Source organism: Montipora foliosa, unplaced genomic scaffold, assembly GCF_036669935.1.
Source record: "Montipora foliosa isolate CH-2021 unplaced genomic scaffold, ASM3666993v2 scaffold_403, whole genome shotgun sequence".
NCBI classification, from domain to species: Eukaryota; Metazoa; Cnidaria; class Anthozoa; order Scleractinia; family Acroporidae; genus Montipora; species Montipora foliosa.
Window position 1 is genome coordinate 22501 of NW_027179705.1, and position 17500 is coordinate 40000.

Below are 17500 nucleotides of genomic sequence, written 5' to 3' on the forward strand. Positions count from 1 at the left end.
CTTGCAAAAAGACATTCAACCAAGGCAAATGTAACCCCGGTACTCCATATAATGACATTTCTGGTGGCCATGCTAACTTTGTTTAGGTCAGTCTGAACGGGCCGCAGGATTACGGAACAGTGACTGTCATCGTTCGAGGTGATGGGCGCTACAAGGATATAAACAAGTATACCTTAGCTGCATCGGCTCCATACTGAAGAAGATTTAGCTTCCAGGCCTCGCTCTTCCAGCTGTGATTTGACAAGGTAAAGTTATTCCAAGCGTGACCACTCTCCTGGGAATTTGTCATTTTTTTGTTCGGACAACTGCAAACAGTGGGGTTAGCTGTTCCGTACAAAAAGTCCTCTTCTATACAAAAGAAAGTGTGCAAATGCCCCACCCACGGGACAAAGCCAGAATGAACATTTTCTTGGAAAAACGGTAAAAATATAAAACCCAAGCATGACCAAAATTGCTTGAATGAGTATTTTACTTAACAATATCAAAAAAAGGCATTTTGGCTTCAACGTGACCCTTTAATATCGTATTATTGGTCTTTCGAGCAGCAAAGCGAACGATGTTCTACCTATATACTGGAAAAAATAAATAAATCCCCTATTGACGAAAAAATTGCAAAACGCCCAACACCCCGAGCAAACCCTCTCCAATAAATGCCCACCATTGGGAAAGGCAAAATGACAAATGCCCGGAGAGAGGGGAGGGTGGTCACGACTGCCTCGATCAAGCCATTAAAGCTCAGAGAACTAGGCTGAACTTTTATTTGTGCCAATTATCGTAGACTTCACGCATTATGTTTCTTCATTCACTCTGGCCTTTCATCTAAACGCACTGGAACATCACATTTATGTCGTTGTCTTTAATCTCCCTTTTTCAGCAGCCTTCTCACTTTTAAACCTTACCGCCAATCCCAATTTCCTGTTGTTGCGAATATTGGTGGCCATTTTGCAATAGTTTTGCTCCAGTTAGACATAGCGTACTGTAAAGGTAAAAGCATTGAAATATTACTGTTTCGTTGAGGAGTCCTGAGTGCTAGAGTGAATAAAGGCAAATTCGATTTGAATACGCTACGTATATGAATGGGAATATATTTGAATCCGGAAAGAAAAAGTTCCGGATTCAAAAATATACGGATACGTGGAATAACAAGCCAAGTAAAAATGGAAAAGGATTACATCCACATAAAAACTGTTAAGCTTCGCCAACGTCTTTCTTCGTTTATTGAACGCTAAAGTATGCTCTTCATTAATCTTCAACATTTAATTTCAATTTTCGTTTCGTAAACCGAAGCCTTAATATAGTAGGCTATCAGAACATGCGGGAGCAATACACCTATATATCTCCCTTCAGGGTTCTGAGTATTTCTGAGCAGTTTACCATGGATCAGTCTTTACATGAAAACTGCAACCAATAAGCTAGGATCAGCAACTATTGCCAAATTTAAAGGCCCACCTTCAACTGACAGGCCGTGCCGTGGAACAATTTCCAGCCAAAGCTGAAATTCATCCAATCGGATCGCTACGATAAGCAATGCGAATTTCCATAACAAAAGCAAACGGTCGAGAAGCTTGTCGGTTGAAGGTGGGTCTTTAAGTACTCAATTTGTATCTGAGATTCCACCACTTAAAATTACTGTAAAATTCGTAGCCCACCTACTTTCAAGGGTTATTCAATAAACCCGAGCGCTGCATTGTGCTATATATTTATCGCTCTAATATTTAATTGTCTGTTGTCACCTTAATGTCCTGAGTGCAATATGTTGATTTCCTATTTAAACTCACCACTCATACACAAGAATGCGCGTGCAGCTCGAACTCGGAGCCGAGTGATTCAATGTCGTCCAACAAAGGTACACAGACTGAACAGTATACAACTAGTCACAACTAAATCACCACTCAGGTTACAAAATTTTTGTGCCGCCGCCTGATACGAAAACCCAAAAACCCAGTGGGAAATATGGGAACGTATTCCCCAACCAAAAGCAGGCGCACCAACCTCTGGGGGTTAGAGGTAAAACAACCTAAATTACATGCAAAAAAAAAAATCATTGTAAAACTTGAAAAGTTCGAGAGCTGAGATGAATATCTTACAAATGTCAAACCTTATATACGCCATATAACAAAAGGCTAAATTAACGCCATAGCGGCTTACGTGTTAACGTACCAATAGGAAAATATTTACATTCATTGTCACTGCCACTTACAGTTTAGTTCCGTAAATACTTTTCATTCGACTTCGTACTTACCAAAAAAAGCGTGAATTTAATTCTTGTTCGCGAATTATCGCGATGACCGGACATTTTTTTATTTTACATGATTACTTTAACATGTGGGCCTCTGCAATTCTCTAACGCTATAACACAAATTTAGGTATCGCATACCACAGTCTGTTTGCCGGTGAGAACGATGATCCCCAATCCGACACAAATCAAAAGACGAGTACACGTCGGTTTGCGTCTGTGCTAGCTTGCGTAGCTGGCGGTATTGTGGACGCGCGGAATAAAGTTTTGTGGCGGTATTGTGGGGACGTGTAATAACGTTTTGGCAGCGAAGCCGCGTGCAGAATAGGGTGGAGGACTTTGTTCCGCGCGCCTACAATACCGACAGCTACGCAGGCTACGTCTGTGCAGACATCCAGCTAATCAATACTAATTAATGATTAATAATTTTGCCAATATGGGAAGAATAAACAAAACACAAACCAAAAAGAAGTGGAATAATAAAGATCACCTAGATATTATCTCAGTGGATCCCCTCTCACAAGGTTGAGAAAAATGCTGTAAAAGTTCGGCCATAAGCCCTTTGTTTACATTTTTCCAAAGGCCATTACACTGGAGTTATTATTAGTAGACCTAATAGATAGCAGATACGGCGGCCATTTTGATTTTTATCGTTTCGAAAGACATTATGTGACGCTCACGGGGCAAATTAATATGTATTTGCCCCCTTGGGCATCCCATAATAGCTATTTGAAACAATAGAATTGAAAACGGCCACTGTATCTGCAAAAACGTCTATTTTTAGGGAGAGGGGAGGGGAGGGGATAGGGTATCAATGTTAGGAATTTGCGTTTCAATAATGTTAGGAGATGTTGCGTGTCACAATTGTTGACAGTTTGTGGCGTACGCAAGAACACCGGATGATAACACTCTTTAAACTTCTCGATATGAAACACAAAGCAAGTTCTACAGTCATGAACGCCACTGAGGATGCTCTTACGAGATAAATATACAAAGCAAGCTCTTCAATAGGAGGCTTGCATTCAGAAGTTACATTTAGATTAAGTCAAAATCCAAATATAAGCTCATGGGCTTACATCCGGGGAAAAGGAGGGGTGGTTAGGCTCGGAAGGATTCTTCTGTCTGAGATTTGGGGGCAATTTGGGAGGGGGGGGTGCTTATTGTCGGAATTTTAAGGTACTGAGAGTCAACTTAGTTTTTCTGTGTACTCACCAATTCAACTGCTGTGAATTTAACACATGTTCTTGCTTAATTATCAAGTACATTTTAAAAATCTATAGTTCATTTGGTTGTTCCACCTCAGTGTTATGTTTTATGTACTTGGATATTACGTGCTTCACTGTTTCATCTTTCCAGTTGTCACAATAACTGGTGCTGTGATCAATTTTATCAGCTTCATTATAGTTTTCTCCTCAATGACAGCACAGCTGTCATCATCTATGACCCCAGGTTCTTTGTTCATAGACACAATTGCTTCTTCTTCACCAAGAATCCTCTCCTCGTGAATTTCTTTTGAATTTTTGATACTGATGCTGCAAACGTCAGCTAATAGTGACGTGAATGTATTAATGTCCCTCAAAATGTCTTGTGTAGAGACGTGTCCACATTCTTTCAACACTACCAGCTTATTTGGATGCTCGCAACAAAACACGACAATGTCAACTAGGCATTGCGCGAAAGAGTCCATCTTTTTGCCTCTAACATATATCGCCTCTTTTAACTGACCAAGTGTTTCCGATAGCTCGTTCGCTAATTGTGGCAATTCGGGTTCTTTTTTCTTTGACGAACATTTGAGCCCTTTTACTGCATAAAAAAAAGCTCCAACGGTTAGGATCGACCCCAATCCAAGCGCAAAACAGTTAGTCAGAATGGTACCCGGCAATGACAAACTGTTTCCCGCCACTGCCAAACTGCCCTCAATAAGTAAAGAACGCCTGTATTCGTTTAACTTTGTTGACAAATCGTCGTAGGTCGCTACGACACGTTTCGAGATATCCCACGTTCTGAGAATCGAATCTAGTCTCCAAGTTCATCTTGCAGTGCTTTAAGTTGTTCATATTTCTGGTACACTGCATTCACCCCATCTTCTGACTCACAAACAATGCGGCCATTCCAAGTAGCTTCTTCAAATGCGCTTAGCTCCTGTAAAACAGAGCGAAATGGCCTGAATCGATGAAAATTCATTTCAAAATATTAGCAGTAATCGTAGATTAGAGAGTGCGTTCGAGTATGCTAGGTTTGGTATTTTAAAATGTGGCTCTGATTGGGAAAATCGGGCTTAATGAAATTTCAATGCATTTTGCACCGATCAAATTGAAATTTCAACATCCCTCCCACCCGGGCAAACCCCAGGCATTTCACTATCTTCTGTGTCGGGGGAGTAGGGAATTTGACCTTTGCCTGCGTGGGGTGGGGAAATTGAACCAGAAGTGTCAGGTTTCAAAGGATTTTTTTTTTCGGGCGCCGAAGTCGCTAACAGCTATAAAACACGTGTTTGGACGAGATGGAAGAGTTTAAAGGAAGAGATGTAGCATTTTTGAGCGAATGGCGCACAAAGGTCATCAAAAGGTCTTTATTAAAGAAAGGAGGAACCGACGACAATGAATCTTTAGTAGGGTGTGACAGACAGGGGGGAGGATATTGAAGTTTCGAGTTGATCGGCGAATTAGCGCCAACAAACAAACACCAGCAATTACTATAAACTATTAAACTATTAAATATTTCGTAAAATTCGAACAATTCGATAGATGAATAGTCAATGGTGTGCTTCCTAAATGACGGGACTATATCTCTCACTAATTAAATCACATCGAAATGAAAGCAGCGTGAAACGGGGAAAAGCTCGGGCATTTGAACTTTTGAAGATTGGATTCCCGCCCCCTCGGGCCAAAATGGTGTTCAGATACCCTACCCTATCGTCGGATTTGTCTGTCATACCCCTACTAAAGAACAATCGTCGTCGGCTCCTCCTCTCTTTAATTAAGACCTTTTGAAGACCTTTCTTGTAAGCCAATCGCTCACAAATGCTACATGAGGGGGGTGAATAGGAGTCAGCAAATCCGTCGATCCGTACTAGTTTTTCGCAAAATCCGCCAAACCTTAGACATTTTTACAAAACTCCGAATCCGCAGTACTGTTAGAGAAGTGAGCACCTAAGAACATTAAGTAACTTAACTGACGTTAAAGAAACACCTGTCATGAAATTAGCCTATTGTGTATCCACACTTGGCGCCCAAAGCGCGTGGTCGTTCCTAACAAGAACGTTGGCCCTCTATCGAGTTCTGAAACATCAGTTTTCGTCTCCTCCTCATCAGAGCTACTGTCATATTGTCTGGCCGGAAGCCGAAATCCTGGGGTCCTAGAGTTTCCTGGAGTCCGATTACATTGAAGGTCAAAAACGCGTTACAGCCGTTATAAGTAACTTGCGCCCCTCAACGACTTTCCTTTGAAAGTAAAATTTAGGTGGACGTCAAACAAATGTTTCCATGACTATACTCCATTGCAAATCCAACAAATGCGCTGCTGTGAAAAACAGCTCAGCGCAATTTTCATTTGGTTTTCCCAAATAGCGTCACAAATAGCAATGGTGATGATGTCATCCGTGTTTGCCCCTGCTGTATTCTGTGGGGGGTACAATTTGGAGTCCCAAGATAGATGCACCGGTTGTCCAAAAAATATCAATTAAGTCTGCATTAGAACTGCGTTCTATTGAACGCAATAATCGAAAAAAGAAAAAAAAACATTCCACTCTGGACAAATGTACTTTGGAGTCGGTTAACTCACCATCACCTCTGAGGCTCCAACTTGCGGACTCGACCCTGTGGTGCTCTGTCTTGTCAGATGTTCTGAAAGGAGCAAAGCATTATTGTATGAACAAATTTAATTCAATGGCACTTGAATGGTGTATAAACATTATAATAATACACCCAAAAACGTTTTGTTAACATTTGAAATGAAAAATCTAGCGTCAATTTTGTATTTTAAAATAACCTTCCGTACTTCCTGTACAATATACTTAAGAGCCTTTTTGTAAGCTTTCTCGACTTGTCCCAAATAAACCATTCAAAAGACAGATGTTGCGAAACGTTTCCTACGTGAGCTACTGTAGAATATGCAATGAGATTTTAACTACCTACATAAGCTGCTTTTGTAGTGGGGTATAGAGCAAAAAAAAAAAAGGAAAACGGCGAGCGGAATGATTAACCCTTTTCACATTTTCCCAAAGGGTAACACCCAAGATTTCTCAAGGCTTTGCAGATTCTCTTCATTTGCCTGAATCATAGGAATCCTTTCTTCGAGCAATCAATGGACGCCTTTCAACTGATCCATTCCTTCTTTAGTTATAACTTTCAGTTCATCTAAGGATTTCTTAACATCTATATCGCATTTATACCAGCTCAGGTGTTCTTCTTCATTTCTTTCGTCCTCTGCTGTGAGGGGTTCCTTTAAAAAAATATCAATGGTATCCTGCCACTCATGCTTCTTCACAGGGCTTATTTGGCCTGCAATTATAACAAGGGCTCCACTTATTTCCTGTTCTCAATTGAGAACTTAGGTATTACCCATGAGGGATGATCGTCTGAGCCGTCTGAAGATGTGTCTTGCCAGAGAAAAAATCTGGATGCTGGTGTTGACTGCGGATCGCTCGCGTCTGAAGCGATACTCATAACCATTAGACCTGGCACTGTTAAGCCTAGCGACTTCTTGGGTTTCACTCTCACGATCAACAGCCATGTTTTTCAATCAAAACAAAAGAGAACGTTTACTTGACAATAGAGTTCAATATTCGGAGGATTGGGTCGGGACTCCAACATGGCCGCCGTTTCTTTGTTTGGGGACATCAACATGGCGGCCGTGATGTCATGTAAAAGCTGACAATAGCGCCCAGTTAGTCTACTGGTTAGCTCTTAACACGATGTTTATTTGAAAAATTCATATTCTCGTAGCCAGTGGTCCGGTGGTAATGAACACAAGGGTTTTTTTTTTTTGCTGGCGAGACACATGTTCAGACAGCTCAGAAGACCATTTATCACAGGTAACACTAATTACCGAGACGGCGGCCATTTTGAATTCTATTGTTTCAAATAGCTTTTATGGGATGCACAACCGGCAAATATATTTCAATTTGCCCCCTGAGCATCCCATACTGTCTTTCGAAACAACACAAAACAAAATGGCCGCCTTACCGGTAAAACGGTCTATTGAGAAATCCTGGGTGTAACCCTGTGAGAAAATGTGAAACGGCCGAGCGAGTCGAGTGCGGTCTGGGAAGGAGATCTCGCAGAGGAACTCTTTCTGACTTGACCGGTATCAGATTATTTTCGCCGATTTTTTTTGTTGTTGTTGTTTTTTTTTGCCCCGCTCAATACCCTTGTTGGGAAGCCTATTTAAAGTGCTAAATAAAGACTCATCTCCCTCTGAATGGAAAAGAAATGGCAAAACACACCAGGCAAACACAATCCGTCTCCCGACGTTGCTCTTCCGATTGAGCTAAGAGCCCAGAGTAAGGGTACAACTGTAAATGCAATGCTTAGCCACGAATCAACACCTAAGTAAACTGCGAATTGCCTCCTCTCCCCTTGTGGTTCAGTCTGTTACGTAGCGCAAAAGAGATCGTACTAATACGGTCCCCCATTCCTTTAACTAGGACTAATGCTCACAGGGAAATTCATCAGTAATGAAGCTATATGTCCTAAAGTGATGATACAGATATTTATTATTACCTTTCAACTGATCCATAACACCTTTCAACTGATCCATTCCTTCTTTAGTTATAACTTTCAGTTCATCTAAGGATTTCTTAACATCTATATCGCTTTTATACCAGCTCAGAAGTTCTTCTACATTTCTTTCGTCCTCTGCTGTGAGGGGTTCCTTTAAAAATTTATCAATGGCATCCTGCCACTCATGCTTCTTCACAAGGCTAATTTGGCCTGCAATTCTAACAAGGGCTCCACTTATTTCCTGCCACAGCGATAAAAACTCGAATTCATCTGCTATCTCCATTTTGCCATGACCATATACTGAGTTGCGATAATATTTGATTCTTGCCAAATCTGCAACTAGACAGTGGTCTGTATTGGTTGGCAGAGCATCCCAGCCTGTGGTAGGAGGGCTGAGGTTGCATATTGTCCTCAGCAACCTGAAAAGCAATGTAACATCAAAATCTTTTGACTCACCGTACACCCCTGGGGAAGGGTAAAGACAGTTCCACTGTGGCTTGGTGAGCTTCGCTGATTTGAGTTGTTTCTTTGTAGCTGGATTTTTTAGTATTGTAGGAAGATTACTTGGTGGACAATACACATCAAAAATCTCTCTCAGTAGCGTAGTGCCTCCACTTACTAACAGTCGTGCAATACGTTGAAAATTTGCTTTTCCAGTTGTTGAACGAAGCACTTCATCTGGGTCTGCAGTGGCGGTCATTTGACAAGTACAGTGTGCCAGGTAGAAGTGCGGTAGTATTACTAGGAATGGATTAGATGGAACTTAGTACGTCTTAATTGTCCTTTACGACATCTTTGAATAAAGAATAATGTGAATGTCATGACAATGTCAGGTAACAAAACTCCCGTGCTTGGGTGTGTGCACGTTCGCATGAGTTGGGGGGAGGTACTCCGGGAAAATGGTGTGGGTGTCCGGCCTGTTTCTAACTAGTAAAACCCTTATTCCATTTCAGACCAAAATATGGGTTTTCTGGTAATATTCTCTCAAATTAACCTAAAAGTATGCAGTCCATACTAATAGCTGTTGGTGTAGTTGCATAGATAGCTTTGTATACGAGTATGCACATGTCCTGAACCCTTCTATTTTGCAGGCTTGGCATATGTGCCTTTACTAGTAATTCGTCATAGATACTAATGTTGTCATTAAAAAATACATTACATAGCACGCTCGTTTAGCTTTTCGAGTTTGCCAGCACCTGTTTTGCCACAATGCATCCATAGAGTAGAGCAACAGGTAAAATGAGGTAGAATATAGGCTTTATACAACAAAAGCTTTGTTTTAGTCCTCAACAGCTTCTTAAACCTGCTAATGATCGCTATTTGTCTGCTTGTTGCCTTACATAATGATGTAACAAGTTTACTGAAGTTCATATTTTCATCTATGTGAACACCAAGTAGCTTGCAACTGGTTCTTGGCTTTATAACTGTCCCATTTACCGAGAAACTAATATCTTCCTCATTCTTTTGGTGACGTTGGGCCTTGGGTCGTCTAAATAATAGGAACTCGCAACTCTTGGCGTTGAGAATGAGTCCGATGTCACCCATTCAGCTGCACACGATAGCTAGTTCTAAATTTTGAGTATGTTGTAGAGGTCGCGCTTCTCTGTGACTAGAATAAAGTTGCATGTAATCGACATAGGCTGATAATTTTGCTTTCTTTACATTTTAGTTTTTGGCTACGCGGTACGCGATACACAGTAAATAATATATGCAGGAGAAGTTGCCTTTCCGGTAGTTGCTGGCTTCGCGGTACATGGTACGCAATGAGTAATAAAGGTCAGTCGTTTCGCCAACGGTCAGTTCGCAAACGTCCGACAGTCAGTTCAAGAACCTCGTATATTACGTGTACTCTGTACTGTTTTGAAAGCTTAGTGACAAAAGCTTGCGTGTAAGAGGATTACATAGTCAACGGAAGATTCAGAGCGAAACAAAAGTTTGAACAGACGAGCGCAGCCTTGTTTATTTGCGGAATGATCCGATGGAATTTACTTCCCGCGAGTTCAATTCCCATCTTAAACGCACTGTTAACCAGCCAATTTTTACAATTTTAATTTTTTTTTTTCGTTTTATAGTTCAGTTAGGATCAATTAGAATTCACGTTTGTCCTGACTCGCTAATAGTTGACAAGCAATAAAACACAGAGATTTTATTGCACAATACCAGTAGCTTTCAACATGTTGCTTGAGAGGAGCGCTTTCTTGAATGGACGCTCAGGGAATTTTTTTGACAAGTAATTATAGCCGAGAATTTTTCTTAGTTTTTAGGGTCTCGGCTTATAGCCGGGATCGGCGAATAAATACGGTAAGCACAACTCACACTTTTATTCGCACTAGGATTAATAATCCTCCTACTAAGGAGGTCAGACTTTTTCATCTTCAATAGGATATTGTTGCAATACATACATACATACATACATACATACATACATAATTGACCACTCCCCATGGGGGCTTTTCAAGGCCAATGAAACATAATTACGACAGAACAGAACATTCAACAACAACTGTCAAGAATCCCAAATTGCCGGAGGCAAAACAGTTGGTTATTTACAAGTGCAGCTGAGAAGTTGAACCAGGGACTACCAGGAACAAATTCAGCCAGTGGTAGAACGTGTCTTGAATCCGGGATATCCGGATATCAAGACAAGCGCCCTAACCACTGGGCTGCACTTCCTTTATCCCGTACCTTATGTATCCTAAAAAAAGAACTGAAAACGCCAACAATATCTACCAATCACATTACTGCGATCTCGATTCGTCATGAAACTGAGCACTGCATCAAAAAGGAGTGTGATTTCTTGTTCATTTCATGACCCTTCACTCCACTTAACTTCTCGGAATACTCTCGCAACAACTCGTCACCGAAACATTATTACAAATAGAAAGCTTCTATTGCATCTTCTGCACCGAAGAAGTAACGTCACGTCAAGAAGCACTTTTATGTGATGGCTACAAAAAGTGGCAACACCGGCGTTGTCAGGCAAGCATCACGAGAGACCAGTACAGGGCTGCGGTCTGATCAGGGGAGGAGGTTGTTTGGCGATGCCTTTACTGTGGTGACAGTCCTACCGACAATTCCCTTCCAATCGCTGAGAGCACAAGACTCGAATTCGAAGAAACAGGTAACTTTGACATTCCGTCATCATTTGAGATATCGTCCCCACGACCATCGGAATCGAATTCCTTGACTTCAGTAAATGACGAAAAAGGTATGACCACTTTGTTGTTTGTTATTAGGATGTAGAATTTTCAAGGCCCCCAATCGCTTGATGTCATACCTGCATCACTAACATATTTAGTTATTTCTTTGTAAAAGGTGCAAGAGCTGGCACTCCAGGTGGCTTAAACCAGCGATGACCGTGTTCACCGCTACATTAGGGAGCTGATGGCCTTTCCCTTCCCTTCCTGTCGTTTCACGAGATCACACCTATGTTCGTTCGTCTCAGTGTTGAGGCCCAGATACAGCCCCTTCGTGATCTGGTAGACTACATCAAAAGGCAATGGAGAACACCATATTCACACCCAAGGACTGGAGCGTCTACCGACAGGCGATTCGTACGAACAACGATATTGAAGGGTGGCATAATGCCCTAAGCAGAAGAGCTGGTGGGCAGAGTGGACTTCCCCTGTATTTGTTGATCGAGCTTCTTGACAGAGAGGCCAGACTAACTGCCGTAACCATTAGGCTCGTATCAGACAAAAAACTTAAGCGTATGCAGCGCAAACTCAATAGCCTCCAAGCCAGGCACTTTGACATCTGGGAGCAATACGACAACCGTCAGAAGACCACCATCCAGCTCCTTAAGACATGCTCACACCTAAACGGCCAAGCTCGTGCGCAATTAACTTTACAAGGCAATTTAGTGTTATAGCTAAGCTAGTTGTAGTATTTTACCGTTGTATTAATTCAAGATAAGTTGACATACGAATTTTAATTTAGTATTATCAACGCGTAAGTTAAGCAAGTTGTGGTACGTTGGAATCGCCAAATCGATGGTCTGTATAAGAAACACCATGTCAAGTTAACTTTGCATGTAATTTAGGTATCAACGCGTAAGTTAGTTGTGGTATTTGAAATCGGTAAATCAATAGTCTGTATTATTGCAGCATCAAAAATGCGACACTAAGTTAAGTTTAAGTGTAATTTATTGCTATGAATAAATGATTGAATGATATGTTCGAATGAAGACCTTTCAGTTATTGCGTTCGACGAGTTACTTTCCGATAATCTAAAGATCTAAGAACGCTTGTTTGCTGAAGTAGTGTGTAGCATGCCGATTTCTTCCGACACAAGTGACCCAAATGTTCCTTGTCCACTGCGTTTTTTAGTTGTCGATAACTATTGAGTAGTCGATGACAAATAGTTGTTGACAACTAAATGCCAAGTCCGTGGAGGCCCTCAATTATGTTTTACTAGAGCACCTTCAATGGCAAGGGGAAATTATGTAAAGGACGCCAACTCTTTGGTTGACAACACAAACAGTAGCTAGTACTTGATTTTACGGGCATTTTTTAAATTATAATCTTACTTGCGGACGTTTGAGAACTGACTATTAAGTGTTTGCGAACTGACAGTCAGGTCAGATGAGGCTAACAACAAGAGAGCTGGTACACTATTCCGGTCATGAAAATATGAACGCTCCATATACTGAGGGTGTAGCCTTAATGCTCTCGCAGGAAGCCCAACAAGCTCTCATCACATGGAAGGCTGCAGGCCCAAGGATCATCATTGCCTCCTTCAGAACCAAAATGAGGAAAATGGCGTTAAACATTGCTCAATGTTATGCTTCCACGAATGATAAAGATGAGGAAGTTAAAGATCAATTCTACGATAGACTGCAGAGTATTCTTTACAAGTTGAAAGAGAAGGACATGACCATACTTATGGGGGACTTCGATGCGAAGATTGGGGTTGATAACCGCGGTTATAAGGAAGTAATGGGACGCCATGGTCTTGGTGAAATGCATGAAAATGGAGAAATGTTTGCAGACCTTTGTGAATCAAACAGATTGGTCATAGGAGGTAGTGTATTTCCACACAGAAGAACTCATAAGGCTACATGGAGATCTCCGGACCGTAGGTCAGAGAACCAGATAGATCACGTATGTACTGGGCAGATGTTTAGACGGTCATTGTTGGATGTCCGGGTCTACCGGGGAGCTGACGCAGCCTCCGATAACCATCTTGTACTGGCTATTATAAAGATGAAGCTGAAGAGGGTCTGGTTAACTCGGAGCACAAGACCTTGTTACAATGTGGGATTCTTGAAGGACATAGATGTTTTGGATAGGTTCCACCTATCCCTTAATAATAGGTACCAAGTACTCCTGAACTTACTGGAAGATGAAAGCACAGACCTACAGAACCATTGGCAATGCAACTAACAAAAGAGACTTGGTTCAACGCCTGTGAGGAAGTACTGGGAAGGAGAAAGTTGCAACACCAGGAGTGGATTTCTCATGAGACATTACAGAAAGTGCAGGAAAGACGGAAAAGAAAGAGTGTTCTAAACAACAGCCGCACCCGTGCAAGTAAAAGAGCAGCACGGGAAAAGTATAAAGAGGCACATAAGGCTGTAAGGAAAAGTATTAGAGAAGACAAGAAGAGATTCATAGAAGGCCTGGCCCAGGAAGCTGAGGGAGCAGCAGCCAAAGGGGACATGAATTGTACGATACATCGAAAAAGCAGACCCAATCAAGAACAATTCGGATGATCAGTTGAAGAGATGGGCTGAACACTTTCAGGAACTTCTCAACCGTCCTGCTCCGCCAAAGAGGCCAAATATACCAGCTCCAGAAGCAGATCTTGAGATCAGCTGTGGCAGACCAAGCAGGGGAGAGATTAAGAGAGCCATCGGTCTCCTAAATAACGGAAAAGCTTCGGGCCCAGATGGAGTACCCGCTGAAGCTATCAAGGCAGACATATACACCTCAACAGACATGCTGTATAGCTTGCTAGGTAAGATCTGGCAGGAGGAGGTTGTACCTGTCGATTGGAAGATGGGATACTTGGTCAAGCTTCCCAAGAAAGGTGACCGGCGTGATTGCGGGAACTGTCCAAGTATAATGCTCCTATCAGTGCTGGGAAAGCTTCTTTGTAGAGTCATTCTGGAGAGACTACGGTGGATGATAAGCTTAGAGACAACTAAGCTGGCTTCCGTAGAGAAAGATCTTGTTCGGACCAGATTGCTACTCTACGAATTATCGTAGAGCAGTCCATTGAATGAAATTCTTCCCTCTACGTCAACTTTGTGGATTACGAAAAGGTTTTGGACAGTTTTGACAGAGAGTCTCTTTAGGAGCTTATGAGACATTATGCGATTCCTGAGAAATTTGTCACCCTGATTCGCAACACCTATTAGGGCATGGCATGCAAAGTCAGATATACGGGCAAGATCTCCGCTGGTTTTGAGGTTCTTAGTGGACTCAGGCAGGGATGTCTTTTATCACCATTTCTGTTCCTACTGGCTATTGACTGGATTACAAAAAAAACTACAACAAACACGAGAAATGGAATCCAGTGGACACCTTTGACCCAATTGGACGACCTCAGCTATGCTGATGGCTTGGCTCTCCTTTTGCATAACTTAAGGCAGTTAAGGAGAAAACATCAGACCTGAACAACATCTGTCCAAAGCTGGGGCTGAACATCCACAGACGTAAGACTAAGATATTGAGGCTGAACACAACAACTGAACATTCAGTCACCCTAAGAGGGGAGCCACTTAAGGACGTGGAATCTTTCAGTTACCTCGGTAGTACCATCGACAAGCTAGGAGGCACAGACGCGGACGTCAAAATTGGAATTCAAAAGGCACGCACCTCCTTTGCTCCTATGAGAAATATCTGGAGCTCAAGGTACATCACCACACAAACCAAACTGAGGCTCTTTAATTCCAACATTAGGCCTGTTTTACTTTATGGTTCAGAGACTTGGAGATCAACAAAGGTATCTGCAAAGATGCTAGTTGGTATGGTCAGATAGAGTCAGTGACATCGAACTATGGCAGAGATCTGGGAAAACGTCAGTGGAGAAAGAGAAGGAGAAGGAAATGGAAATTCTCTCTCCATAGCCTCCTGTCCTGTGCATTCCTCTCTAGTTTTTACCAACTCTTGCCCGTGGACTTGATCTCTGCCTTTAGCGAACGTCCCCAGGTGTTACGTGGACGACCTCTCTTTCGCCTCCCTGGAGGATTCCAGGTCAAAGCTTGCCTGGTGATGGTACAAGAAGGCTTCCGTAGGGTGTGACCAAGCCGAACGCCTATGCTCCTGAGAAGGAGTGAAGGGCGAACTACTAATACGTGATATTGAAGGACTGTCGGTTTGTTGTTACGCTTCCAAAAGAATCTTAACGCACAATTTCACAAGTTAAAAGATTTGCATTTGACAATTTATTACCTTAATGTGCTCTCCTGTTTTGATTAACCAGCTTTCATCTCATTTTCTGGTGTTCGTGTTCCCCCTTGCTGACCAGCTCAGATGCACGATCCCCGAACTCGAGACAACAAGCGGAAATATATTCTGTGAAAACCTCGGACTGAACTTAGCATTTCATCGCAAGTGAAGGAGTCTTCCCTTCCTTTATCTTACTTGTACATCCTGTGCACTTAAAAAATCGTAGGTTTTACAAATACTGAGATTGTGACAGCTGCCAGTCACGAAGTGAGCCTCTCTTCAATATTTCAATCATCTCAATATCTCAATCATAGGAACTGTACAAAAAACTGTTGCACTCTGGTAATCCATCTCTTGGTCTATCTCTTTGTGGCACTCCGATTGAGGAGGCCAAGGATGAAAAGCTTTTAGACGTTAAGAGAGACAAACATTTCAACTGCGATAATCATATCGATTTCCTAATTGATAAATTAAATTCTAGAATTTGCTTGCTTAAGAGAACTAACACATATCTTAATCATCAGCTAAGAAATCTATTATACAACGCATTAATTCGGCCGTTATTTGAATATTGTTGCACAGTGTGGGGAAACACCAAAAATGAAGACTTACTTCGATTATTAAGAGTTCAAAAACGTTGTGCCAGGCTAATTTTTAGCACCAGAAGTATTATAACCCTAAGGAATTTCAAAAAGTACGTCAGTAATAAATACGTAGTTAGTAATTCCAAGCTCGATCATTTTACTATTCATAGAACTTTCTAATAGTTTTAGTTTAGTTTGGGAATACTTTGTGAACATTTTCATTTTTTTATCAATATTATTATTAATGGACCACAGTGTACACTACTGAATTTTCAGTAATTGTGTCATCCAATAGATCGTTTTCACGTGACGTCATCATTTTCTAAAATCCAAAACTAAAGAGCCACGAAAGTTTTTATCCTCATCAGGCATAAGAGGCGGTAAATTTGTATCCATTTGCAATTTTAAAGCTGACTAGCGTGCTTCGTTTGGAAACCAGAGCATTTTGAATTTCTGAGTTATAGCGGTGCGTGACACGAGGCGACGATCGAGTTTATTGAGAAATATATATTGATCTCATGAGCCTTTTTAGAATTTAAAGCATTAGGAAAAGTGCTTAGGTAAATAGCTGTTTGTTCAGTACAGATGATCACTCGTCTAGATAGCCAAAGTAAGTAACAGATGTTGACACTATTTTCCGGCCGCCATATTGGTGCACCACAGAGGTACACCAACATGGCGTTTTCATACTGGGCTCTGTAAATTTCTGCGAAACATTTCGACGAATATCTGAAGTTTGGGGAAACGCACAGGCCTAAAACTTGCAGAAGTGTCTTCTCCATTTATCTTCTACAACATCACGAATTCTTGACTTTTTCCACTGGATGGTTTTCGATTTATTTTTTTATTGCGTGACAGTGAAAACGATCTATAAAGTTATTTATTTATTTATTTATTTATTTATTCAATTGTTGCGTGACAGAACAAACTTATTCTTACCGGGAGGGTGTTGTGGAAGACTTTCCCGAAAATGCAGCTGAAAGAACCACAAACAATTACACAGAGGATATTGCATGGCAGCGCAGAGATACAAAATTTCTCTTCGAGTGTTGAAAAACATTTCTCGAGTGAGCGCAGCAAACGAGTGAAATATTTTTCATCACGAGAAGAGGAATTTCGTATCTCGAAAGCGGCCATGAAATATTCTATTTACACCTTTTGCTGTTCATTTCCAGAAAATATCCATTCGTGTCCAAATTTGTTTCATTATGGTCAATATACTCTCATTAACACCAATATGACCTTCATTAGCGCGTAAGGAACGTTCAAGAATAACATCTGCATATCTTTTAACATTCAAAATCATCAAAAGATAAACATTTCTTGGATTTCACATGATATCACGGCCGCCATAGTGGTGTCCCCAAACAATGAAACGGCGACATGTTGGTGTCCCGATCCAATCCTCCGGGAATTGAACTCATTACTAGGTAATTTGTTTTCTTTGTTTTCGTTGAAAATCATGGCTGTTGACCACGTGAGAGAAACCCAAGAATATCTTTCTTTGACATTCATTGACTGTAATTGTATTTTCATTATGGTCGAAATAAAATTCGTTGTCAC

The 17500-nt window shown here is 41.4% G+C and overlaps 2 protein-coding genes and 1 long non-coding RNA gene across 3 annotated transcripts in view; 2 read left to right on the plus strand and 1 right to left on the minus strand.

Annotated features, from left to right (window-relative positions):
- The window catches only part of LOC137988043 (uncharacterized), an 18315-nt gene extending 17798 nt beyond the window's left edge, over nt 1-517 (plus strand). Inside the window, exon 3 of the long non-coding RNA XR_011120728.1 lies at nt 87-517. This is a non-coding gene — a long non-coding RNA (uncharacterized lncRNA). The remainder of the gene's footprint in view (nt 1-86) is intronic.
- Nucleotides 518-4252: 3735 nt separating this feature from the next.
- Nucleotides 4253-8696, minus strand: LOC137988020 (E3 ubiquitin-protein ligase DZIP3-like). The gene is made up of 3 exons (XM_068834086.1): nt 7960-8696; nt 6020-6081; nt 4253-4378 (listed from the first exon to the last, which is right to left on the minus strand). Exons 1-3 carry the CDS (start codon nt 8657-8659, stop codon nt 4253-4255), a joined length of 888 nt encoding a protein of 295 aa, XP_068690187.1. The 5' UTR covers nt 8660-8696.
- Nucleotides 8697-10903: 2207 nt separating this feature from the next.
- On the plus strand, nt 10904-14168 carry LOC137988021 (uncharacterized). Its single transcript, XM_068834087.1, has 3 exons — nt 10904-11080; nt 12534-12981; nt 13648-14168. Exons 1-3 carry the CDS (start codon nt 10904-10906, stop codon nt 14166-14168), a joined length of 1146 nt encoding a protein of 381 aa, XP_068690188.1.
- The last annotated feature ends 3332 nt before the right edge of the window (nt 14169-17500 follow it).

Bases quoted from the DNA above. Each gene is read 5' to 3' on its own strand.
- LOC137988021 (XM_068834087.1), top strand. From the start codon at position 10,904: ATGGCTACAAAAAGTGGCAACACCGGCGTTGTCAGGCAAGCATCACGA. The intron at 11,081-12,533 runs GTAACTTTGACA...GCGAACTGACAG, and splicing joins ACTCGAATTCGAAGAAACAG to TCAGGTCAGATGAGGCTAAC. The intron at 12,982-13,647 runs GTAGTGTATTTC...TCGAAAAAGCAG, and splicing joins AAACAGATTGGTCATAGGAG to ACCCAATCAAGAACAATTCG.
- LOC137988020 (XM_068834086.1), bottom strand. From the start codon at position 8,659: ATGACCGCCACTGCAGACCCAGATGAAGTGCTTCGTTCAACAACTGGA. The intron at 6,082-7,959 runs GTAATAATAAAT...TGCTCCTTTCAG, and splicing joins TGTTATGGATCAGTTGAAAG to AACATCTGACAAGACAGAGC. The intron at 4,379-6,019 runs GTGAGTTAACCG...TCTGTTTTACAG, and splicing joins TTGGAGCCTCAGAGGTGATG to GAGCTAAGCGCATTTGAAGA.